The following is a 27,477-nucleotide window of genomic DNA, read 5'->3' as shown; positions in this document are numbered from 1 at the left end:
AACAAATTGGAAAAGTCGATTTATATACAGATGTAGTTTCGGCGATCCCGGCCGTTTCGTTGGATTCATTCACACAAAGTACCATGTGACTCCTTGGCGTGTAAATAGTGGGCGAAGTTCATTACTCAGCTGCTAGCAGAATCGGGTATCAGCGCCAATAATTAACGACCGGTCCCATTCATAGTACACTGCGCTGCTCCAAGGTCTACCCTGTATACCTGCTTCGGGTGAGCACAGGTAATGTACTTTAGATTAACTATATGCGACAACTATAAACCCAGGACAGTTTCGTTTTCTAACCAGACTAACTGGAAACAAACTCTGTCTACTACGCTATAATCAAGGATAGTTTAGTTAAGTCACGCAAGTAAGTCGATACCTGCTGTACAACTTCACGGAGACACGGACAAAAAAAAAAAAAAACCCGCTAACGACAACGTATACCGGGCGCGCATATCGGCTACCCTGGTAGGTGGCAGCTCTGCACTGAATGAGCCCGTTTCATGAAGAAGCTTGCCATTATAATGCTTTACGGTTACAATAGCAACAACCTAGAACAACTCTAGTAACTGCAATTATTGTTACTTCCTAAAATATTGTAATTTCGTAAACTTCTCTAGAAACGTGATCCAATGCCATGCAGCGAAGTGTGCGAGAGTCACACCTCCCTGGCCCTGCGCTGTGGTTTCGCGGAAATGTACGGGCGGATGACCCTGGAAAGTGCCCGGACGCGCCGGCTGTAGCAGGTGGCGGTTCCACGTGGGTACCAGTAGTTCGTTGATATGCACGTTGAAGCGAGCCATGCCACTTCTTAATTTCAGGCTAATATACCACCTCCCTGATTACGATAAGCATAAAGCAGGCTGGCTGTAGTTGAGTCAAGTGGCCAGAATTCAGGTACAGAGCAATAGCTTCTTGAGGAAGTAATGTAAAGAAATGAAGAATCTCTTCCATATGTAGGCATATTAGTAAATTAGTTGATACCATATGGCATGTCCTGTATGTCATGACTTGTATATGAAGAATTTGTTTGCAAAAACCGATAAGTCCATATTTGCCAAATGGAGATATTTGCGATTAAAGGTCAAGAAAAATAAAGAGAATAATAAGAACATTTTTGCTTCTTTTCACCATAGCTTCAAAAATGTACCTTAATATGTATAGTGACCAATATATCATTTAAAAGGTATTATTTTGTACTTTATGACAGAGACCGTACTTCAAAATTTTCAAAAATGGACTTATCGGTTTTTGCGAACAAACTCTTCATATGTTTTATAGCGGAGGTGAGACAAATACTATCGAGACTCATATTACTCTTTGTACATGTATACAGTATGTGTTTTATATATTTATATATAGGGCTTGACATTAGTGGTGGCCCAGACTAAAATTTGATGTCGGGTCACCAAATTTCCAAAAATGCTATCTGTTGATGGACTGATCTGGCTGTTACAATTCAAAGTATATCATTAAATTTCCTTTTATTTTGGGCCATGATATTTCTTTGCCGAGCCACCAAAATTTAAAATTCCTTCAGTGGCCCAAACAGACCATCAGAGAAAAAAGTTAGTGTTGGGCCTTGATCGTAGGCTACAGATAATTATATATGGATGTGATCATGGTACTGAAGTGTTCCCGTGGTGTTCAAAACAACATTTTGACAAGGAGGCACAGTAATGAACTAGTGGACCATGTATGTAGTATTAATATTAATTCATTTGCAGACAGAAACCAGTTTGTTGCTTGAGTAGCATAGATTGCCCTTTTTCTTCCTCTTTCTTCTCTCTCTCTCTCTCTACTCCATTTGTACCTTTATACATATACACATTGATTAAAGGACATATTAACAAAGGTGGATGCATAAAGATTGTCCCACCATTTTAAGAAAAGAAATGAAGACAAGTAGAAAAGGGGAAACAGGACCGATAAAGTGAAACTGAGAGGCGAGAAAGAAGGTGTGGACATCATTAACTGTTTATCAGACATCTATATTATTTCAAAAGAGTTTGTCACAATTTGATGCTTTTTCCCCCCATGGCCAAATACACAGATATGCAGTACAGGCAACTCCCATTATAATGAAGTTTATGGTACCAGCAGTTTTCTTTCATTGTATCAAAATTTTGTTATAATAGAAGGGAATTTTATACCATAGACTTTAATGATAACAGTTTGGGACAGGAATTTTAACTTTGTTGCAACAAAATGTTGTTATAGCCGAGTTCTTTGTAATGGGAGCACCTTGTGCCGATATATTACTTCTTCAGACATTACTCCAGTGTGCAGCACAACTACAGCATCGTGTACCACACAAGAAGAGGACGAAGAATAAAGCAGACTCATGGCAAATTCAAATGTGGAGAAGCTTCCATCTTGGATGATCGGCTGGTTCGTCTTCGGCGGTCTCGTCCAGCTGTGGGATGCGTTCTTCATCCTTCTGCGTCCCCACTCCATGCCCCCAGATGGAAAGTGGAGCGTAGTGTGGTGGCCCTGTAAGTGTCTTATGGGAACGGGATGAATGGTAATTGTATATGATTATAAAGAGAGTGGGTATATATATTATATAATATAGATATGGGAGATAGAGAGGGCTTGATTAATTAATATTGAGAGAAGGGATATATCATTTGGAGAGAGAGATGTATACTGTGGAGAGACGGTATGTATTATGTGGTGAGCGAGGGTATATGATTTGTAGAAAGACGGTATATAATTTGGGGAGAGAGATATGTGTAATCTGGAGAGAGAGAGATGCATATAGTGGAGACAGGGTATATAATTTGGATACAGAGGATGGGTAATTTTTAGAGAGGGGTGTATAATTTGGAGACAGACGATATATAATTTAGAGATTATTTCTTCATAAGGCATAAAATTGATCCTGTATAGAAATCAACATCTGAATACATCATGTGTCACATTTATGAATATTATTTTTCTTTTCCAGCTTTGTTTCTTTCTTATCTCTGAAAATCAACAAATATTGATATATATTCCAATCCACAAAATATGTCTGTTATCCTTTATTAAATGCCTTACAAACTGTTTGTTTTTAATAATGAACACACTAGATGGTTATAAACTAGCTGGAAATTGCAATATTTTGTTCATAGTCAGCTTTAAAGCCAAACTGTGCATAATGATGCTTTTCATGCTGGACATTTGTACAGAAGACATCATATTTTAAAAACATTTTTTCAAATGTAAGTAATATTGTGTTCAAAGTTTATTTGGAAATATTTTAAGATATTAAGAGGAGTGAGGATATGTTTTGACATGTGACTTTGATGTGAGGGATATGTTATTAAGAGGTCAGTGCAGTACCTGCTGTCTTTCTTTAGATAGTTTCTTGTACTATCATAAAGCCAAGTCTAGCTGTCTTGTAATTACAGATCTAGAAGACATTTTGAGTAACTTTGCACTCAATTCTTCACATTTTTGTGCAATTAATTGTATTAATATTGCAGTTTGCAATGGTACAAAATAGACTCTGATGATTCTTATTTTCCATTGAAATCACAAAATGTATGTAACATACAAGCATTTGCTTTGTCTCCGAAAAAAAAAATGGTGTATATTGATATGGAGAGAGTGTGTATGTGCCTATATTTGTCATATTGCTTTTATATTTCCAGATAACATCTATAAGGAAATTGACCTGAACTACAAGAATGTCGACGACTGCTTTACAATGGCTGTCAGCATGTAAGTGTTAGCAGTATACATTTTGAAAGCTGTACTTCACCCATTACCCATTGCAACATACAGTGTAGTGAGGCCTGCATAAAGTCTATGGTAATTTTAGTATGGGTAATTTGAATGGAATTGAGTGTGGGGTTAAAGGGATCGTATAGTTTTGGTTGAGACCTAATTTCAGGTTTCTAACATTTTGTGGTGAGATAATGAGAAAACCTCTTATGAAATATGAAAGAGCATGTGATTCCATGAGGAATTCAATGTTTATTTGATGAAAGTTGGTTTTGAAATGGCTGAGATATCCAATACAGAGCAATTCTAATAAGTGTGGGACCCACACTTTATTACGATCGCTTTGTTTTACTTTGTTTTTGGATGTTTCAGTCATTCCAAACCTGATTTTCATCAAATAAACTTTGATTTCCTCTTAAAATGGTATGCTCTGTACTATTTCATAAGTGTTTTCTTGGTATCTCACAAAAGTTAAAAGCCCAATTCTCATCTCCACCAATACTGTACCATCCCTTTAATATAAACTTGATACATATGTCTTCTTAACATTATAATTATTGATGCAAATTTTGTGCAGCTTCTTCCAAGTTGATCTCAAATGCATATTTTGGGCAATTAACCACTGGTATCAAGTATTTCATGGTGTGTTGTTTCCATTTGGCAAGAGAATGTACAATCTCATATAGCATTTTGTTGCAGAGCACAGAAAGTGGATGGGTTTATTACCCAATGTGGCCGATATGTAGTATAGACTGATCTTAAAGTGAATTTTGTAAGCAATGAAGAAAATCTCAGCAGTATGATATCATAGAATGCCACATTTTATTTCCATAAGCATCCAAGTCATTGAAAGAACTATCAAGACACTTATAATGCATTCATATTGTGACTTTTTATATCTGATGCAAAGTTGTTGTTTTTTTTCTCTCCCTTCAAATGTCTGACCTAGGATGAACATTGTGGAGGTGGTGACAATGTTTTATCTGGTTGCAGTTGTAAGTAGCACCTTCCTTATAATTAATTAGTATTCAGCATCATATGTCGATGTTACAAGAGAGTTAGGAAGGGCGATTCCCTAGTTTTACATTCTACTCTCTACAGTAATGGCAAATAGGTATTACTGGATGTGGAAATTGTTCTAAATTTTGCAGTTAATTTTTGTGGGTTTGTAGAATGGCAGTGTTTAATAACACATTGAAGACTAGACCGAGTATACTCGGGCAGATGTCTATGGGAAATGCGTAATGTAGCAAAATCAGCCTGTCCTCAACAGGCTGATGCTAAGGAATTGGGAGTATTGATACTGCATGAGGCTTCTAACATTGAACTACATCGTAGAAGTGAGAGTACAGTATTGTGTATTACAGGAAATACTGTGTAGGATTGAAGCAACAGGATTGGGGGGGGGGAGTCTACTTAAAGTTATACAAGGACCTTCTGCAACTATGCTGTCCATGAATTGATGCAGTTTGGTTCATTGTTTAGGCGAGTAGTTTTGCATTATATAAAGACCCGAAATGGTTTTCAAATTTGCCTGATTAAAAACTGTTTAAAGAGCTGAATAAACATGTGTTTTTCCCTGGTTTGTAAAAACACAAAAGTTTTCTCTTTTTTTCCCCTCAAATGTGAGATAAGAGATCTGTGTGAGAACATGCAAAGTATATGAAATCATTAAGTGTTGAGCTTAATAAAGCTCTAATACATTTCAAAATTATTCCTGTGATTTAAAGGTTGCAGAAAATTCTTTAATGAAACTGCAAAGTGATACAATGAACAATTAAAGTATTATGATAAATGCACACATTTCATTGGAGAAAGGCAGCTACTTTGAACATGAAACAGCTGTTCAGAAGTGAAATAAATTTCAACTTGCTCCTCATGTATTTAGTATGACATCATACAGGCCAGTTCTGTATCATCCAGAAACTCATGTGGATAATCAGATTCTGATAGTTTCAAACAATCCACAGGTCTATTTTAAGCAGGCCAGCCAGTGCAAATGAACAGCCATGTGCGCTCAAGACAAAGTTGTCACCACCCAAGATTTGCAATGGCGCCACCTTGTGGTGACTGCGAGGATAGTTGTTTCCAATCTGTTACAGACATTTTAGCAGAAATTGGTTCTGACAGACCTGAGTGGGTCCTAATAGTAGTTGACAATTTCGTCTGGTTTCTCACTTCATCGTTCAGCCATGTGCAACTTCAGTTCTGTGAAAACCAAAGTGTCCTGTGAATATACTACAGGTCTTACACCTGCAAATATTTCTTTGAAGGTACACAACATGTCAAATGTAAGAAATGTAAAATTATATAAAATACATGAAAGATTAATTGTCTTTTGTCTGTCATATAAGGTAGACCCACATATTTCACTCCAGTCCTAAAATTTGAAGGGGGGGGGGGGGGCTCAATTGCCACTCAAGGCTTCTTAAAGAAAGACTATGTTTTTACAACTCCAAAATTTCATGTTTTTGGAATCTTTACAAAAACAATTTAAGTTTCAAAGAAATTGTGTCCAGCCTCCAAATAAAGTGTATTTTGTAGAAGAATTCACCCTCATCAATGACACCTAAATAGTTTAAATTATGTTTATATGGCTTTTTCTAAATTAATTTTTGTCCGATTTATTTTAGTATCTTTGGTGTAAAAATGTGATGGGGCTTGGGCTGGTCCACTTCATTCAAATATGTGAGACCTAAATGGGTCATATTAAATGAAATAGCGCCATCATATAGACTGGAATGTCATCTTTTGGTTTCCTTTCTCCTTCTTTTCTTCCTTGATGTCAAAGTTATGTCACCTGTTACATGATTGTATTCACCAAAGTCTGACTATATGGTTCTTTCAAGATATGAAAGAAGTGTGGCAGTGGTGGTATCTGATTATATGAGTTGCTTTCATGCAAGATGGTGGTCCGAAGAGTGTGGGTTTGTTGACAGTGGAAGCATGGACGTAGGTCCATGGTGGAAGGCATGCGTTGAACCTGTTATTTGAAATGCAAGTGAAGAGTTTGTTCGCAAAAACCGATAAGTCCATTTTTTAAGATTTTGAAGTACGGTCTCTGTCATAAAGTACAAAATAATACCTTTTAAATGATATATTGGTCATTACATATAAAGGTACATTTTTGAAGTTATGATCAAAAGAACCAAAAAAATTCTTATTGTTCTCCTTATTTTTCTTGACCTTTAATTGCAAATATTTCCATTTGGCAAATATGAACTTATCGGTTTTTGCGAACAAACTCTTCAAGTCTTGCATAGGACCTACAATAGATCTGAAAAGATATATTTGCTCATGTGCAGCCAGTGATTTTTTTCTTTATGTGGGAAAATGGAAAATATTGAATGGGAACCACGTGGTAGACACAGTCTAGATAAGCTGGCATATGGACGATGAGAAAAGCATACATGAATGAAAAGCTAGATAGCATAGTCGCTGGGTACTACACAGCATAAAGCCATGAATGGTGTATTTGTGTTTCACATGGGGAAAATCACTAGATAAAAGTTAATGGTACACCTAGTGTACTTCTTAGTGAATGAGTCTTGATATAGATGAGCGGATGCTCAAAGTCATGATGTCATGAAGTCATGGCTGTAGGTGTATGTTTCCAATGGCAATGAAGTCAAGGTTAGCAGTGCAGTAGACCTTTTTATGCTTCAAAGAGTCTGATCGAAATGAGTTACTTCCATTCTCGTTGATGCGAGACATTTGCCATTAAAGCTATTAGAAAAGACAAAGAAAATTATAAAAAGATATCTTATGAGATATTTTTACTCATAACATTAAAAACATCCCTTGTTATGTAGTTTTCACTGGAAAGGTTTTGTTTGGCTTGATCTGATGATGGCTTACTTCAAAATGTTTCAAAATGGTACTTAAAGGGATGGTACAGTATTGGTGGAGTGGAGAATTGGGCTCTTAACTTTTTGCGAGATACCAAAAAACACTTATGAAATAGTGCAGAGCATACCATTTTAAGAGGAATTCAAAGTTTATTTGATGAAAATTGGGTTTGGAATGACCTAAACATCCAAAAACAAAGTAAACCAAAGCTATCGTAATAAAATGTAGGTCCCACACTTTATTAGAATCGCTCTGTTTTGGATATCTCAGCCATTTCAAAACTAATTTTCATCAAATGAACGTTGAATTCCTCATGGAATTACATGCTTTTTCATATTTCATGAGAAGTTTCTCATTATCTCACCAAAAAATGTTAGAAACATGAAGTTAGGTCTCAACAAAACTATACAATCCCTTTAAGTGGTTTTGCAATCAAACTCTTCATTTCTCATATGTCACATGTGGGTTATTTACCTATGATACTTTTTATTGACTTTATCTCAAATACAGACAATAATTATGAACTTCATCCAAAATATGAGATTACATACAATTGAAAATTCCAGTCTTTCTCATGTAAAGGGGAATAAAGAAAGGAAGGGGCTTCAAAAAATGAAATCATATCAATAAACAGAAAAGTTAAGTTAGTATTCGAGATGATGTTTACATCAAGATTTTATTTTATGACGTGCAGGAGATGTTATGAAAGGATAAACTGCAAGGCAACATTAACGACAGGAAAATTTACTTAAGTTAGTAATGGCAGTTCATATGTAGGGTCCAATGTGGATGTTGTTCTTCCTTGTTGTGTCCAATCATTAGTCCGATCCTGCAAATTTAGCTTGAAAAGCTTCCAGCGTGCTTGGGTGTTTTGTCATCCAGCAAATATACCTTCCCTCGATATGGCAGGGCCATTGGCTTTCAGCGTCATTTCTGCGAAGCACGAGGATGCTCTCAGCAGAAATTGCTCCCGACAGATAGATTAGGTCTCCGTTTTGCGGCACTTTACCAATCACCAGGAAGGGTCTTTGATTTGAATATCATGTTGAAAAAAAAAAAATCAGTTCCTGCTCTCCCTCTCCTCTCCCTCTCCTGTCGCTCTCCCTCTCCTGTCGCTCTCCCTCTCATTACCACCTCCCCCCCCCCCCCCATTCTCATTCCTTGGGCCATTTTCTCATTCAGTCAAGTGTGATTACGGTAACTGGTGGGAAGTCAGAGTGAGTCTGGACGGATTTTCCATCGGCAAAAAGGAAGCAATTCAGAGTCAACATTTACATCTCTCAGAGGAAGGCAAGAGAGAGAGAAAAAAAAAGAGATATTATTGTTTCCAACTCGGAAATTCAATTACCATAGACTTCTGATATGTTGCTAATCTCAGAATAATACCTTGCTGGTGCACTGACTGCGTCCAGAAACATCCTATTCGATGATCGGATAGGAGGTGAGTATGCTGAATACGTGCCTCAAAGCTTCAGTCTGGGAATATCATCAACCGACGTCCAGGCATGAATGAAAGTGACAAGTGGCTCACGAGATATGATATGAGATTAGATTATGAAAATGTAATGATTACACTGGACATGCTTATTTACAAGAGTGATAAACACTGTTGCCAATTTACCATTGTTATATTTTTTTTCATATGATCTTGTGACAGGGTGTTATGATAGTAAAAATAGTGGAATGACTATCTTTAATCAGTTCTTTTTTTTTTCTGTGAAGGTTTTGGGTGGACATTATAAAGTCTATCATGTCTTCTATGTTGGACCCTACTGACAGTGAAATCTTGTGATGACTTCACCACGTGGTATGGTGTACCATGTATTTGCACTTGGGCGCGGAAAATTTGCCTTAATGAAAGAAATAACTGACAACCATTGTTACATTGTGTGAAGAACTAATAAGGGCAGACTGATTCATTGCTGGGACAAAGATGATTTTATCATTGTTTATCTTTAATTTGCTTTTCTGGTAAAGAGAGAATGAAAGAGAGAGACAAGACGAGCAAATTGACTTTCATATTCCACAGGAATATGTTCGGCTTGGTTGACATTGCATTCCAGTTTCAAGGACACTATGCTACATTGCCTGAAGAACAAATTAATGTGGGACGATCAATTCATGAATTCATCTCTATTTGCCAGAGGAGAGACCGCATCATGAAAATTCAAAGACGCTCTTGTGACCAAGTAATGTCTATTGACATTTAATGTACGGTTTAACAGGAAAAAAAAAAGTCTACTCCTCTCCCTTAAGTAGGCTGGGGACATTGTGCCTGGTCGACATCGCAAATCATAATTTCATACTTCAAGGATGAGGATAAGCATCAGCGAACCGCCTTTCCAAGGCTTGTTAAATACCCCATGAATGCCAGAGAATGCAATTACACACACCCACGGGAATGGTCCCCGCACTTGACCAGTGGAGCTAGAGTGAGCAGAGGACTGTTTTGTACCTTCGTGCGGAAGACCATTGGGTCTTGAGGGGAAGGAGTGGACAAAAAGGGAAGAAAAAAATATTTTAAAGAAAACGAAATAAGGAAGAAAAGTTTAAAGAGATGGACAAAGATGTTTAAAGCCCACAGGGCAAAATCCATCTAGCGCTGCATGAAAAATAAACCGATGAGAATGAAGAGAGAGACTAAGGGCATTGAGAGAATGGTGATTGTCAATTGTTCTTGATGGGGAGAAACAGATAGACAGACAGACAGACAGACAGGACATATATAACATGATGATTGTTGAATGTATTTGAGTGACAGACAGACAGACAGACAGACAGACAGACAGACAGCTGGAAAGAGATACAGAATGCATAAAGCTTGTTGAATGTCAAATGTTTTTCAGAGATAGACAGACAGACAGACAGATAGACAGATGCAGAGAGAGAGAGAGAGAGAGAGGAAATACTATGTAACAGGATGATAGTCAAATGTCCTTGAGAGAAAGACAGACAAGCAGACAGACAGAGGGGAGAGAGAGAAAAAGAGAGACAGAGACAGACACAAAGGGATGAGAGAGAGAGAGATAGAGAGACATTGAATCAACTGACAAAATTTTTTAGTAATACGAAAGTTAGCAAATGTGTGTTGTATCTACATGTATAGCAGAGCTGTCAACTAAAGTAATGACAATACTAGTGATGCATCTTTGAAAGATGTTTTTCTTTTATCAAGTGTACAATTGTTTGTAATTGCTTTTGAGTATGTTCCTAACTGATCAAGAGTGACAGGTAGATGCGGACAAGCCATTACACCCGTGCATTAATGTGCGAGGGTAAACTTCAATGTACAAAGCATTGAAGAGAAAATAAACACAGTACACTGGATTATTTGTGATCACTCAAGATTGACAAGGATGGCCCTCGTGTTTCAACAATCTCCGAAACCAGTCTAGAGCACTCTTGACAAATTTAGCGAGACTTTTCATGAAATCCATGAGGCAACATTAATGGACGTTTGCGGCTGGTTGGGCAGGACCAATTTGCAAGTGTGCACTTACCTGTTCTGCGGGAGTACTTGACCGCTTTTGCCCGGGCAGTATGTGTGAAGCCGAGCATTTCGAGAGCTGATCTACCCCGACCTCCTTGAAAGCTCATCAATCGGTGTGTGCTGTCACGTTGCGTGTTCAAATGGCGCGCAAAGGATGTGACACCGTAACCTCCACTGTCATGGTAACCACGAAGCAACAGCACAAAAGCGTTCTTGTATCTGCATCAGTAGACCACATTCAGGCAGTTCTTATGTAAACAAGTAATTTTGGTCCCAAGTTGGGGGGGGGAGGGGAGTGGTGAACATTAACCCATATAGAATGAAACAAATTTATGTAACATGCAGTAAATCTGTGGAAACTTATATTGTCTCAAAGTCAGGTGGTTAACAGAAGAAGAACTTCTGACAACTTTCCATGTTACCACCAAATTTTGCATCAAGAAGATGGCAGTCAGTACTCAGAAAGCATGTGCCAGATTTGAGATGAAAACTGCGTGCAGAAATAACTGCACATGGTGCTAAGCAGTGAGATATGACAATATTCTTTGTATTGCACATTGTTTATCTCTGAATGCCAACAGCACTTTTCTAACACTATGTAGTGAATGGTATATCTTATCTTATCAGTGTTTCCATGACAAATGTGGATTGAATTTTGCTGTATGTCTGCAACGTGTGCTATAAAAGTAATCATAATGCCACACATACTTTCTTTTTTGCTGTTCTGGGCCCCTTTTTTTGAAGTCATTTCCAATAATTGCAGCATATGATATTGCAACTTCCTACCTGAGACAATAAACAGATAACTGTGAATATTCGACTTTGTCTGTTCTTCTCTGAAAAAAATTGCAACATTGGCCTATTCTTCTGGGCAATGGTGTTCTGGATCTCTACATGATTTTCATGTGAGAACTACTATTGAAGACACTGCTAAAAGTAGATTTAAAATCATAATGATGCAGATATCTAAAAACGCATGTCAACTAAGATTCTCCTAAGGTTCTCCTGCATTACGTGAAAAAAAAGACATGCTTTTAGTTTTGATTTGAAAGTATCTACTGATGCTGAATTTCTATTTGTAAAGTAAATTAAATGTAACTACTTAACATTTTTTTTTGCAGCTCTAGATCTCTCAATATGTTGTTGCAGAGTACTGAATAGCCACATAGCCAACAGCCAACACTTGCCCAAAAATAATCTCTGCTAAATGTGTCTGTAATGTGGACCTCACTGCCATTTCCTACTTTCCCAAACTATGCTATCTGGCAAAATGATCAAACAAAGAGCTGCCAAGTACCACATGGATGCCTTGTGGTATCTAGAGAAGGGTTGCCATGGATACACTCAGACAGCTTCTTCCTTTGAAGAGAGCAGCCCTCCTTGGATGCCCTCCCAGTCTCCTCCAAATTTCCTTCGAAACACAGCATCTCATGTTATCAGATTTACAAATGCCAAAGTTTACATCGAACGACAATGAGCTAGGTCTTGCAAATGAGAAATCAAATCTATTTACAGGTTGCTTGCATTTTCTTTGAATGTAAAGAGTCATAAATACTGACCAAAGTCAGTGTGTTTTAAGACCTTAATTTCAAGAATCCAAAAATACTACTCACAATGCTATTGTTGTAACCACCTCATCATGTTCTGGATGAACATGCCTCATCATGCTTCTTGGCCTATTCTTGTTTTCCATGACAAAAACATCTACAAGTATTAAACCTCATATCCAGCAGGTGAAAGTTCATGTGAATTTGTGCTGTGTTTTTTTTCTACCAAAGTGGGGTTTTGTTCTTGTTCTGTTTTGTTTTGTTTTGTTTTGTAGAGCATCAGTATCCTTATGGTTCAAAAGTGTCTTTTCTCTTTTTGACAATGGCTGTCTAAGCTTATTTCAAAATGATAATGTAGGAAATTACACATGCTCGTATTAAATTGCATTTTCTACACAAACCTTGGGTAAACAACTGAATAGCTAAATATGATTAAATCAGTCTGGAAAGCCAGTACCTTAGAAAGGTATGACTATTAATGTGAGTGCATGAGACTGTTAGATATGAGGAGAGATTATATTTTCTGCAATGTGATAAAAGAAAACAAAGTATTACCATCATAAAGTAAACATAAAATTGTGCTCCATTAAAGCAATATTGGTCAAGCCTTTACCCTAGAAACAAGAGCCATCTTGAAATAAGAAGAGTGTTTTTGCTGGACTTTTTTGCTGTTGTTCATGGTCTATCCCTCTCATTCTAGACACATCTTTAAAAAAAAAAGGAGCTTAACAATGTTTTGGAGGGTCTTTTCCCCTGAAGATGGAGTGAGATTTATCACTTTCCTCTCAGAAGGAGATACTGCCACTCTCCACATCCACTTCACGTCACTAAGGAGCAATAGAGCCCATAATTATAACCTCACCCTGGCAGTCTGGCAAATGCAGAACAGACTCCTGGTTTGGGGCAAGTTTCCGATCAAATCCCAGCAGACAGTGTATGTGGTTGATAGAATTTAGCATAATGGTTTCATGCTTATTTTCACCTGACCTTATGAAATCCAAATCATACTCTGCAGTCTGTCGGTCAGGAAAGAAAGGCGAAAAAATAGCAAAAAATAGCAACCAAAACTGTTTGTGGTTAGTGGTCACCACCAACACCTTTTGGGTATACAGTAAGTTTTTGTATCAACCATGGCATTAAGCTTTTCTCTTTAATACAAAGCATTGATACAGTTTTACATATTATTTCAGCACCAGATGCTGATGATGGATTACTTTTCCTAATTTTTTTTCCACCCAAGGTTAACTATTATCTGTCTTGCATTGCTCAGGACTTGAAGAATATGTATCCACTTAGCGCTTCAATGGTACATAAATGATTCCATTCAGTTATACTGCTTGGATTCTGATAGAAAGCAGGTGTAGGCCTACCTGTTGCCCTTGAAATCAAAAGGGGGAGGGGGTTCTGTTGTCAGAAGTGATGAATGCTCTAGTCTAAGGAGGTTATAGAGACAGGGATTGGCCCATCTCTTATATGTCTGTCTCCTTGTGTATATTGTGGTCATTTGTGCCTCTGCAACTGTCCTTATTGTGATTAATAATAGATATTTTTCTATCGTCTGTGGCAGACACTGGTCTAGTTAGACAGCCATTCGTTCATAATCTATTTACAGATGTTAATTCAGTCCTGCTGCCAAGTCTTCCTGCTTGATTCCGTTGGGGACTTCTTAAACACTGAAATTTCTCTTCATGTCCCAATAATAGCATTAAAATATCTTCCCCAGTCTTGGTTGCATGCAAGGCGCAAGTATCTTCCTAAGAGGGATTTGCATCATGATGGTTATACTGACATCTTGACCGTTGTGTCTAAAAGATTTAGTTTTGGGGGGAGAAGTGAACTTTGCAAAGCAATGCAGCCAATTAGTAAGGCCTATGTTTTTTATGACATGTTGAAAAATAAGGAATAGATTGGGTGTTTTTTCTTTAAATTGAAAAAGAAAATCTGTCGGACTCAAAGTATGTGTAGGTCTTCCTTTCCCAGCTTTCCCATTTTTAAACCCAAACAATATTTTTGTTTCAATATGCTTTGTTTATTTTCTGTGGATCAGTATGATACAGAGGTTAGAAGCCATAGGCAAGGGTAGGGGAATGACTTGCGATAATTACCTGCTTTTGCTGTTGATTTGTAGAGAACTTGAAGCACGTTTTAGAGCCCATGGGTTACATTATCCACTGAGTCTGGCATTCATTCTGATAATATTTATAAAAGGCTTACAAAGGACAAGAAATATACAAGCCTAGATGCAATGATAAATGAGAGTTTGAGGTGATCAGCAGAACTTAATGCAGAAGTCAGCATTGTCACTAAAGTATATTTTACCAGATTTGGTGAGGTCTGTGCTATTAAGTTTAGACAAAGTCTAATTACCTTAATTATGGACAATTTTGAATAAAAGTCCTTTGAGGTATCATAATCATAGTTCTATAGAGATTGAAAATAGTAATGTATGGTGTGATGATGATGGTGTTTGTGTGTATGTGTTATCTAGACTTTGAAACTACATGTAGTAGTAGCACTCGAGATGAAAGCTGCCCAAGGAGATACATACTGTTATCAACTTCACCCTGAAGATCTGAAAGATAATCAAAGAATTTATCAAAAAATGGTTATTTGTACAGAATTCATCTCCATTTCAAGAAATAGTGGGACAGCCTCTTCCAAACAAACATCCAAGATAGTGAGGCCCTTGTCTGCTCTTGGTATGTGAATCTTGCATATAGAATCGTGGCCAAGACACAGCTTGCCCTTGACCTCCAGATCAGAGCTTGTCCGAACCACCCCCAATCCCTAATGGCATGCGTGCTCAAACATGTGGAAAATTGCATCTTTAATTCCTGAAAGGGTGTGTTTTATTCCATAGGAGGTAGAGATCATTGCCTGGCCTTGGTGTGTTGTTTGTTCCACACGCAGAGTGAATAGTATGTGAGACCTTGGATCCCATCCCCACCTATTCATTTTTGTGTGACAAGTTGTGCTCATTGTACACCCTGGGCTATGATATCCCATTTAACATGTGCATTGTCTCCCTGTGATCTCACAAACAATGAATGAAAAGAGGAATTTGTCGTCATTTCTTTCCACTTTCCACAATAATTACTCAAGAAATTTCAGCCAGTGCTTTCTTTCTGAAAGTGATGACTTCCCTAACCACTTTTGCTGTGAAAGGACTCACAAACATGTTGTGAGCTGCAGAGCAGAATAGTATGCATTTGATTAGTCCAATAGGTAGGCAAACCATTGGAAAGCATATAAAAAAAGGCATTGCATCAACCTTAATAAATAGACAAAGTGTAATGGACATATACAGCAGACCCTGATTATTAATTGGAATCCCTGCAAGATCAGAAGCGGATCTAGAGGGGGGGTTGGGAGGGTTGCAACCCCCCCCCCCCCCCCAAAAAAAAAAAAAAAAAAAAAAAATCCGGGGACCATTTTTTTTTATCTTATCTTTTTTTTTAAACTTGTAATTCTATTTTTGGCCATGACCTCTATACCAAAAATAGTGGTGTTTTAGATGCAAGAAAATGCCATTTTCACACACAGATTTTCAAAAATTCTCCCTACTGTGGGAGGGGGGACACCCCCCTCCCACACCCTCCCCCCCCCCTCCCTCGCTCGCTCCGCTCGCTTGGGCTCGGTCGCTACGCTTCCTCGCATACCGCCCCAACCCCCCCTTTATAAAAAGCTAGATCCGCCCCTGAAGATTACCCTGCTTGATGACATGATAATGTAATTGTCACATGCAAGTATTCCGTATGAAGGTGTACACTTATTAAATGCATAGTGTCTGCATTGAGGCACTTTGTGTGTCCATTGAGCAAGTAGCGTGTTAACTTTTAGGCCTACCATACCAGTGGTTCATCAAAGTGAAGACAAATGCCAGTAAAGAATCATTAAGAATATGATCAACTGAAGTCAGGGTTACATTTTTCTTTTGGTCTTTGTGTTTGTGTGACTCATCAGGGTATCTGTAGCCCCTCCTAACCTCAAAATGGGCTGCTGGATACGTAGGCATGACTTCTGTAACTTCTGCATCCCTCGCTGGTTCTTCCGGTCACAAATAATGGCCCCTATTGATCAGAGTGACACAACGCAGGAATGCAATGCTCCAATTTGGAGACAGAGAAAGTAAATTGACTTTGCAGCATTAGTGGATTTTTTTTTTCTTCCCATTTTCTTTTTGGTTTCTTTTCCCCTTTTGTCATTCCTGCTCTTCCCACAAATTCCAGCATTTCCTTTCTTTTCCTACAAGTCATATTTGAATAGCCATTTGTGTCTGTCTGTGTGTGAATCTGTGTGTCGTGTGTGTGGGTGTGGGTGTGGGATGTGAGTACACACTATGCCAGTTATAAGCACTGTATGGAAAGATGTTGTATTGACATTACCAACTCAAGAGGGTGGAAATCTTCAATTGAAAGGTTTACTTTGAACCCTCTTTTCTTTTCTTTTCTTTTTTTTTTTCTTGTTTTTGCTAAGTCAAGCTTTGATTTCCAGGTTTCCTCTTTTCTTTCTCTTGCCATCAAAGCAAACATATTTACCATGCTGTTTTGACATACTTAGCACGTTTAGACAGGGCGCTTTGATAACAATTATCACGTATGATTTTTGTGTGAATACAAAAATTGTAATTCTTTTTTTTTAAGCAGGTGAAGAAGGTTTCATTTTCCCATGCTGTACTATAAGGAGAATTAAACCCAAACGTCTGTGCATATGAATTAAGGAAATGCAGCAATATTAGTAGAACACATCAGCAGAGTTTGAGGAAAATTGGACAATCAATTCAAAAGTTCAGAATTTTTAAAGTTGTCATGCAGGAATTGTTGGATGAGAAGACAACGACACTTTGTGATATCATTATATGGAAAATGAAATAAAGAAACCATGAAGAAAAGTCAAAATTTTTTCTTTCACTTTTCTAGCATATGAAAGAGCACTTGACTTACCTCTTTCAGAAAGCAGGGAAATGATATTACCCGTAACATATGCCAGTAACAAGTCAATGAAATGTATACATTTCAAAAGAAATTGAAATTTAGTGGAGTTTTCTTTATAAATATTGTTTTCCATAATGTTATGTGACATCACAATATGTTGAAATCTTCTCATCCTTTGATAGCTACACCCAAAATTTTAAAGATTCATTACTTTTCAGCAAATTGTACAATTTTCCTCAAACTTAACTGATGTATTCTACTAATATTGCTCATTTGTCTAGAAGACGTATTACACTGTAGCAATTCAAAAAATGATTTGTGCTTCCTTACTTGAACAACCTGTGAAGAAAGGTCACAAGAGTCACCCAATTTTGTCACGATATCTTTCCAGCAGCATGACGGTACAAGATTCACTCATGATCATTTACTGCTATAGATATCTTGCCCCTTAAACCAGTGAGTGCCTAGAAAAGTGAACAATCTTCCATCCTTTATAAATCAATGGAAAGACACTGGTGAATGACATCTTTAAACCACGTAACCTAGCAACCGCCTCTACTGTGCAAACACAAATCCATCTCCTCTCCTCCCACTCGATCCCTCTTCTGCCGGGATGCGGGATGAGGGATGGAGTACCTCGCGGATATGAATATACTCCAGGAGAGCAGTGACAGCACACATCCTCTCTCAGAGGCAAGTCTGCTAGTCAGACTAAGGCCCCTTTCAGACTGGATGCACAGTCACCAGGTGCACCTTGGTGCATTACGGGTTGAAGATTTTTAGTCTGAAAAGTCCCCCAAGTTGACTCAAACCTCTTGAATTACCTGTGGTATAATGATGAAGATTTGAACAAAAGTCTCTCACCTAGCCCAAGTATGACTCACGTTTGTGAAGAGTTAGCCTCAATGGAATACTTTGGTGTGAAATGCTCTCCCTTTGAATCCCGAGTAAAATACGAATGAGTTCACACATGCTGCCCAGTGATGAGATATATGCAATACTGTACTACCAGTACTAAGATGATACTTGCACACACACACACACACACACACACACACACACACACAAACAACAACAACAAAAACAAACAAAACTGGCTGATATCTTGGATTCACAGGTTTACACTTGAATTATCTTCATGATGCATCATGGATCTGTCAAGTCTAAAAAGTTCATGAAATAAATAAATAAATATCCCCCCCCCCCCCCCGAATCATCGGGATTTTAATTGGTAGGCCTAACCACGAATAGGGCCAACGGTCCAGGTGTAAAGGGGGTATATGAAGGTCCTCCGTTGCACAACCCAATCATGGTTGGACTGTCTGGACAGCAATGCAAACATGTGACCAGGCAGCGGTCAGCTTCTTGGTCAAACAGAGGGATAGAATTATGCATACAGATCGAGTAATGATCTCCTACCACAGAGTTCCTCCGCTGAAGGTGCAGAAAGTTCATTATGCTGATCACTCTACAGCTCCCAGAGTATAGATTTTATACATTGCAGGCAGGAACAAGATGCCTCTGGAAGTGTATGACCCACTTGCTTAGATTCATGTAGTTGACCTTTGAGAGTCAAAATGGCACCACAGTCATACACATACATAGACACACTGAAATGAGTATTATACATTTATGCACCCACAGCAGGCACACAAAATGTTTATGGTTATCAAATAATGTAGTTAAATGGATATTTTCGCGAGAGTGATTTTACGTGCTCAGCCGGGCAAGATGAGTTTGGTATGTTTTTAATTCCATGGAATTAAGACATCAACTACTGGAACATATGGCAAGCAAAGATGTTCACATGCTTTTATGTCACGCTAGTTTCTTGTTGCGCAAAATGCACAAAAATTTCCACTTTTACAGTAGCCATCAATTTGTGATGGTGTATGACTGAGGTCAACATTTATAATGAATTCCTCCACTGCATAATTTGAGCCAAAGGGTCTTCAATTAGAACGGACAGATTGGTTTCGTTGTGGAGACAAGCAATTTGCATAGCCTCTAATTGCCGAAAGGAATCTTCCTTTCGTTGGACACGATGTAATCATTGCAAGATGTTGTGAAGGAACTCAGTGGCACTGTGTATGACTTTCTGTTAACCCATTGAAGACTAGTCTTGACAATACTCTGGCAGGTGTCTATGGGAAATGCGTGTCATAGCAAAATCAGTTCGTCCTCAGTGGGTTAATACCTATTGCTCCTCTCCAGATGAAGGGAGGCATAAAAATAAAGAGAGAGAGAGAGACTGACCAAGCAAATCAGCTACAGGAGACCCTTGAGCCAAGTAGACACAAATTCAATTAGCTAATGTGGCATTGTCTGGGCACACTTATTTCCTGTGTACTCTACACTTCACTCCCAAACATTTCGGACCAAGAAAAACAGGTGAAAAGAGTTCATTAACCGGAGAGTGGCCATGCAGCTCACCCCCCACTCCTATTCATATGGATGGGACCATTAAGCGTCAGCAAACTAATTCTGAATGCAAATGTGAAAAACAAACCAGGAGACAAACTCTGGATCTGCCCTGTCCAACAATGCCCGGGGCATTTTTCTTTAGCTTTTCACAAAAGATGGGACCAAAAGTAGCCAGCAAGTGCAGTACCCTCATTGGGAGGAGGAGGAGTGGATGAAGAAGTAGGAGAAGAAGATGATGAAGGAAAGAATATAATACTGTGCTCTCAGAAATATGAAGGGGCATGCTTGTCTTTATACTGACAAATTGACTCTGAGGAAAATGAATGTGGGTCTGGGATGATGGGAGATCGGGCAGATTGATCGTATCAGTGGCAGAATTACAGAATTGTATAATTCATTCATGTTCGGAGTTTGATTTGATGAGTCATTTCGTTGTGTCGTCTTTTCCTCGTTCCATCTTCTTGTTGGTCTGTCTGTATTGCCTGTCACTCTTTCTTGGAGTATGACTCTGTCTGTCTTTCTCTATTTCTTAATCTCTCTGTGTGTGCCTATCACTCTATCTATCTATCTGTCTGTCTGTCTGTCTATCTACCTATCTATCTGTCTATCTATCTATCTATCTATCTATCTATCTATCTATCTCTATCTATCTATCTATCTATTTATCTATCTATCTATCTATCTATCTATCTATCTCTATCTATCTATCTATCTATCTCTCTATCTATCTATCTATCTGTCTCTTTCTAACTCATTCTCTCTACAGCTTTCTTTTTTTCCATCTGTCCATTTCCTTCACCGTTCAATAATTCCGAAAGACCTTTCAGTGGACATCAATGCCAAAAGGATCATCCTTATTAAACCACACCAACAAACAGGATGACCACCAAACCTCAAACAGACACTGCATGGGTCATTTACTAACCCCACAAAAATGAAATCAATTTCATATCCCCATCAATCAATTACTTAGGAATATACGTATGCGTATATTGGTGTATATATATTTGTCATTACTGCACGTGAAACCACAGAGGAGTTGGTAAAGCAATTTAATAGTAACCACAGACAGTATGAATTCTCTCTGTTCTTGTCAATCTGTACCAAACAGTTATCAATGTGAGTATTGTAAAATTTTTTGAAAGCCCCAAGCCTCTCAGACATGGTCGACTATGGCCAGAGCCTGTTCTCTATTCGGTCATTTAAAAAAAGTGAATATTATCATAAGACTTATAAGAGGTATACAAGTCAGAGAAGAGAGACCATGGTGCCTGCCCTTCACACACCATTTTTCCAAAATTTTCCTTTTGTACAAGGGCCTAGACTTGACTGACAGGCACACTAATTCAGATTCACAGCTTTGGATACGAATCGCAAGTGGTGATTTTTACACACACAAAAAAAGTTTCTTGCACAGAAAATAACACCGATCACATCTCATTGCAGCCTTGATTTTAAAGGAGTTGTCTATGGCTTACGGTCAAAGCAGAGTTACCGACAAAAGGGGCATCCGGAAATGTGGCCCACGTGACTAACCAGTCACAAAGAGGAACCAAAAGTTATTAAAACTTTTTAGCTATATCACATTTCATTTTCTCATTTAAAGAAAAAAGAAGAATAGAATACGCCTCTAATATGTACTTCCCATTCTTAGCAGGAATCCATTGACAAAAAATTTCAATCAAAAAGTACCGTTGACTCCCGGAAAATGAGCTTGGGCGGTAAATTTGTAGCTTGGGCGGTAAATTTGTCGGTGGCGCTGGAGCAGAGAAAAATGAAATTTTGAGAACAAGTGGCTGCAGTATGTGATGTATAAAAACAGGTGGAATGGAGGGTCTGGAATCTCCTGACACGGGTCGGCAGAATACAGAAGAAACAGAAACAATTTCTTGGTCTGTCACAGAATGAAAGGCAGCGACCTAGTTGTCTCCATGTAATACAGTGCAATGACCAGTGTCAAGGTGTGTGTAGTCTTCTGTCAAGACTTTATAGCATTTTACCCTATCCGGACTCCAATTCACACTATCTCCAACTGAGATAAGCACACATGCACGCACAAACACACACACACACACACACACACACACACACACACACTTTTCTAAGATGTGTTTCTTGATTTTCATTCATCAGTATTCATCAAATACAAGTACAGATTACCCAGATTTTTATCTTATGCCAATGATACCATACTTGTACAAAAGAACAAACTTGATATTGTCAATATAAATTCAGCACATGATACGGCTTTACATTCAAACACACACACATACACATGTAGGCTGCCTACACAAACACACTACAAATATCTTTAAACACCGTTCAGAACTATTTATATCAGAAAATGTTTTTTTATTTTTGTTTTTAGAAATTTTGACACAGTACCACTCATGAGATATTGTACATAGAAAAATAGTATATTTCCCTAAAGACTCACCGAACATACAGTTTCCAAAATTAAAACACATACCAATTTCTCTTCCATATTGTTTTGTATTTCAGGCATAACTGCAATTAAGTTTGCATTGGCATTCTTGCTGAATTGTTGATTTACAGGGCTAGAACTGTATGAAAGGACATTTGTGAAATTAAATTTCCATGAGATTGATATGAACTGCCCTTGTCACTTAAACCATCAACTGTGCTCTGCTGCACTGCACCCAAGGTACATTTGTACCTCACTGTCACATGCACAAAACCATTGATGAGCACGATTTCTGGTTTTAGAGGTCCTCCAATCTGGAGCGAGCCATCAAGGCAACTTTGCTTATCAGCTTTACTCTTGATTTTACATGTGATATTGGGAAGTTTGTGTTGTCGTCACAACTTTTGACTTGTGTATTTCATATTTTATATAAGGGCTTTTTACACTTGTAAATTTTTGCTTAGCCCCGGACCAACGGTGGGGCTAAGGGGGGGCCTTAGCCCCACCGTTGGTACGGGACTATCCTTAGCCCACTTTCTGTTTACACTCGTTTTTGCCAAAGTGGGCTAGCCCCACCGATAGTACGGTACTATCTGGCCCTGCAAAATAGCAGGGGTTAGCACCGCAATTGCGGTGCCAAGCAAGTGAGTGTAAACAGAACGAAAAAATAATCCTGGGCTAAGCGACGGAGACGAAGTCCGACCCTCACTGACCAATCAGAAACGAGGTAATCAAGTGCTGCCGGTGCGTGCGTGTACGTGTACAGTACACAGCGTAATTATGAATATTCATGTGATTTGGAAAGTCCGGGGCTAAGAAATGCGAGTGTAAAAAGGTCAGTTTTCTCCTTAGCCCCGGACAAGAGATAGTACGGGACTAATTGGCGAGTGTAAAAAGCTGAAAAATTGGTACGGGACTAACGATAGTCCTGGGTCAGAGAAAGTCCGGGGTTAAGAAACACAAGTGTAAAAAGCCCTATAGAGCACAGTAGTCCGTACCCAATTGCAAATGTGTCTTAGAGGAGAATATCTCTTATGCTGTCATGCCCAAAATAAATCACCAGTGCTGACTAATGAAATTACGCTTTAATTATTCATTGTGATGCTTTGCGTCTGACACTTTCAAATGATTTGTAGACCATAGACCACTACATCATGTCTGACATCCATTTTGACATGTATACCTCTCTGTGATGATATCTATGTCATTGACCAGAGAAAACAATTTTGACCACACTGAAAATGATAACATACATCTTGTATATCATTTATTGATATCTTCTTGGCTTCAATTTGCAAGGCTATTTGAGATCATATATCACTGCTATCAAGTATATTGCACCAATACCTCACTGAGCAGATTCAAATGGACAGAAGATTGAGATTGAAAGGATGTAATTATGTAGGCGTTTGTTAGTCTTGAATCAATCAGTCTCATATCCGGCTGTCAGTGACAATTTGCATTAGTAGTTGCTATAGTGTAAGTCCCGTTTGTTGCTCTCTGCATAACGAGTATGTATTGCAGAATACCTTGGATCTGCTGACTTTTGCTTAGTTCAGAGTAGGAAAAGAGAAAGGTAGAAAGGAAGAGAGAGAACAAAATAAGGAGAGAAAGAAAGAGAGGGAGAGGCATTGTCATAGTATATTAAAACATTCAGATGGACATTCATTGTGTGGAAATGCCATTAAAGTCTAAACAAAATTTTGAGTGAGAAAGTAAAATCTTTCTGTTGTCATTAGCATAGCTTTGGATTGGTAGATTGCATTTTTTTCTCCAAATCTCAGTCATTTACATCTTTAAAGATTCTGACAGTCATCTTACAAATGCTTAACAGATTTTTTTTTTTTTCATCTCGTCTTCAGGAAATCATTCACTGCCCACAAGTAAATACAATATTAGCACAAAAACGGCTCAATGTAGCCCTTTTTACACTTGTGTTTCTTAACCCCAGACTTTCTCTGACCCAGGACTAACGTTAGTCCCGTACCAATTTTTTCAGCTTTTTACACTCGCCAATTAGTCCCGTACTAAGCTCTTGTCCGGGGCTAAGGAGAAAATTGACCTTTTTACACTCGTATTTCTTAGTCCAGTACTTTCCAAACCACATGAATATTCATGATTTCGCTGTGTACTGTACACGTATATGCACGCACCGGCAGCACTTGATTACCTCGTTTCTGATTGGTCAGTGAGGGTCGGACTTCGTCTCCATCGCTTAGCCCAGGATTATTTTTTCGTTCTGTTTACACTCACTTGCTTGGCACCACAATTGTGGTGCTAACCCTGCTATTTTGCAGGGCCAGATAGTACGGGACTATCGGTGGGGCTAGCCCACTTTGGCAAAAACGAGTGTAAACAGAAAGTGGGCTAAGGATAGTCCCGTACCAACAGTGGGGCTAAGGGGGGGGGGGGGGGGGGGCTAAGCAAAAATTTACAAGTGGAAAAAGCCCTTTAGAACAGCTCCACACTAAAACCAAATTTGAACACTTTTTGTTTTCGTTATAGGGTCCAAAGTGTTTGGTCATCGTTTGGTGCCACCCCCAATTACACTGATTTCGACAAACTTGGACAACCTAAATTATCTCTTCTCTGGCGAGCATTAAAAAAAAAAATTACATGTGACTTCATGTTCTGCTTCTTGTGGTTATGTCAGTGATATTTGAACACACACTCTAACTTTTGTTTTGACTAATTTGCCAGTTTTGCCAGCTTCCAGTTACCATTTTATAACAGTGGCTAAAGAGGGGAGAATTAATAACCCCTTGTGGTTGAAAGAGGTCCTTGTATGACCTGATCTGTCCCAGTAAACCACAAACCAAGGACTTAACAGTGACCTCTTCTCCCAGTTAGAGTCCCCATCACCAGGGAGCTAGAGAGCTCACAGGAAAAACCTGAGTAAGTGGGCAGCATAAATCACTCCCCATCTTCCAACAAGCACCAGAACAACAACAACAAAATAAAGAATGTTGACAGCTTCTAAATTATAAAAGAAATTGTTTGTGAAGACTATTCAGAAATGTGTCCTATGATAATCGAGTTATGTGTGTCAGTTTCAGAGCCAAGCTTAATTACATTTCATCCAAACACACAAACATGTTTCAAATTAAGTTTAGCCAGTCATGGTCAATCAAGAGTTCCTTGATTGTTGGTGCTCATTGGCAGTCTGAACGGTTTTACATTGCTAACAAGATGAGGAGGAGGAGTTTAGCTTGTTTTTGTAATCACTAGTGTCATAGTAGGCCTACATTCACACATGTATGCACCTTTATGTAAGATGATTAATTATCTAGAGTTGCATGTATGCTTGACAGACTGGAGTTTGTGACAAATGCCATATGTAATGTCATTTGTGGTTAGCAGTTGTGCATCTCATTTCAGCATCTAGACCTTCCGTAACTCTAGCTACATTTCAAAATATTTTCCAGAAACATGATTACAAACAAGTTCTTTGACAAGTCTGAAACTCCTCTCTGTATTTAGAGGCAGGGAACCAGTTAATTTGAGCCTGTAAGCTCCCAGGGTCTACTGATGCCAGTGTTATTGTCTCAATGTCATGCCATTAGTAGATTAAGAAGCAGCTCGCTGAAAATACACTGAGCAAAGGGCAACTGGCATAACACTTTCTGACAGAGTGACAAAATGACAAAAATGATGTACACCTAATCATTAAATTCTTTCAAGGCTGTCAGAAGACAATCAGAAAATATCTATCTGTTTACTCTCTATATATCTACCTACCTACCTATCAGTCTATCTGTCTATTCATTGATCTATTCATCTATCTTTGTGGACTTATATGTAGGTATACACATATATAGATGTATACCTATCATCGATGACATTACTCCTGTTTGACAATGGTGCTTTATTTGCTGAGTAGACACAGGGAAAGGGTAGTGATAGTAAGCCAGGAAGTAATGGATGGTAAGGTTCATGCGAGGAACAAATTTCAATTTTCAGTTTGTGATTCATCACATGATACTGGAGTGCTGGAATCAAAGGGAGGTTGTGTGAAGATAATTTTGATTTCATATATTCTTGATGACTTGATTTAAACTTTTTGAAGAGCAATAGCCAGATCAGATGTGGCACGTTTCCACCAAGGAAGCAGTAACTGTCTTAGCAAAGATAGGAGTGTAATATGAAAATAAAGTATGGGGAAACAATCTTTGGCAGTCTGCTTCTTTTTACTAAGACTTAAAAGATATCACTGCAGCTTCGCTATTAAAATGTGTTATGTCTAACCAGGGAGGTGGATTCTCTTTTAGTACCTTCCTTGTCAAGCTGAGCCAGTTAAAGATAGTGCTGGAATCATGAAAGTCAGTGTATTATTTAAAGGGAGATGACACTCATAAGTGGTGTATCTCTACAAATAAACAATATGTCACAACACCTAGAATTGTACTGCTGGACTTATGGAGTTAGCTTCAAGATTAAAAAAAAATCAATGAATGCAATTGGGCAGGATATTTTTTCTCTTTCGTAAATTGAAAGCAAAGAGCAAACAAGAAGTGGAAACCATAAGAAAACTGAATTACATCTCCTACTCTTTCTACAAGAGATGTTTACACATGATGCAGCTCAAAATATTTAGGTCAGTAACCCTTCACCCTGACTTCTTTTGAACCCAAAATTCATTTTCATGTCACCTGCCCCAGCATATCAATAATTTTCTGGCAGTAGTCAATGTCCCCGTCAGTTCAACTTCTCTCTTTCCCCAGGGGCGGATGGATGCAACCCTGGCCAAAGGGCTTGCTGTGACCATGTGACGATTATGGGCAGATTATCAATTTATTGCACAGAGGGACACAATGGAGTGACTGTGCATGAAGGGGAGGATAAAGAACTTGTGCCACGGCAGCTCATGAGTTATTAACCCATTCAATGCCAGTCTGGCCACTGATCTCCAAATCATGGTTGTGTATGGAGAGGTTCCCTTCAATGTGGGTCAGGGCCCATGGGGTACAGTGATTGTGGACTTTTTATGTGTGATGAAAAGGGCAGCTATTCAACACAGAAAGAAGAAAATTATATTAAAATAAAGGGGAGATATTTGGTAGGGAAATAAGCAGCAAAAGCTGTATGTAAAAGCATAGG

General features: G+C 38.5%; 1 protein-coding gene across 1 annotated transcript; it reads left to right on the top strand.

Annotated features, from left to right (window-relative positions):
- Window positions 1-191: 191 nt before the first annotated feature.
- On the top strand, window positions 192-27,149 carry LOC139735099 (uncharacterized). Its single transcript, XM_071645899.1, has 5 exons — window positions 192-237; window positions 2,271-2,495; window positions 3,639-3,708; window positions 4,661-4,706; window positions 27,102-27,149. The coding sequence occupies exons 2-5, from the start codon at window positions 2,345-2,347 to the stop codon at window positions 27,147-27,149; spliced, it is 315 nt and encodes a 104-aa protein (XP_071502000.1). The 5' UTR covers window positions 192-237; window positions 2,271-2,344.
- The last annotated feature ends 328 nt before the right edge of the window (window positions 27,150-27,477 follow it).

Source organism: Diadema antillarum, unplaced genomic scaffold, assembly GCF_040938485.1.
Source record: "Diadema antillarum isolate AM-2024a unplaced genomic scaffold, OU_Dant_1.0 scf00000003, whole genome shotgun sequence".
NCBI classification, from domain to species: domain Eukaryota; kingdom Metazoa; phylum Echinodermata; class Echinoidea; order Diadematoida; family Diadematidae; genus Diadema; species Diadema antillarum.
The sequence above is the reverse complement of the archived record's forward strand: the minus strand, read 5'-3'. Positions and strand labels throughout refer to the sequence as shown.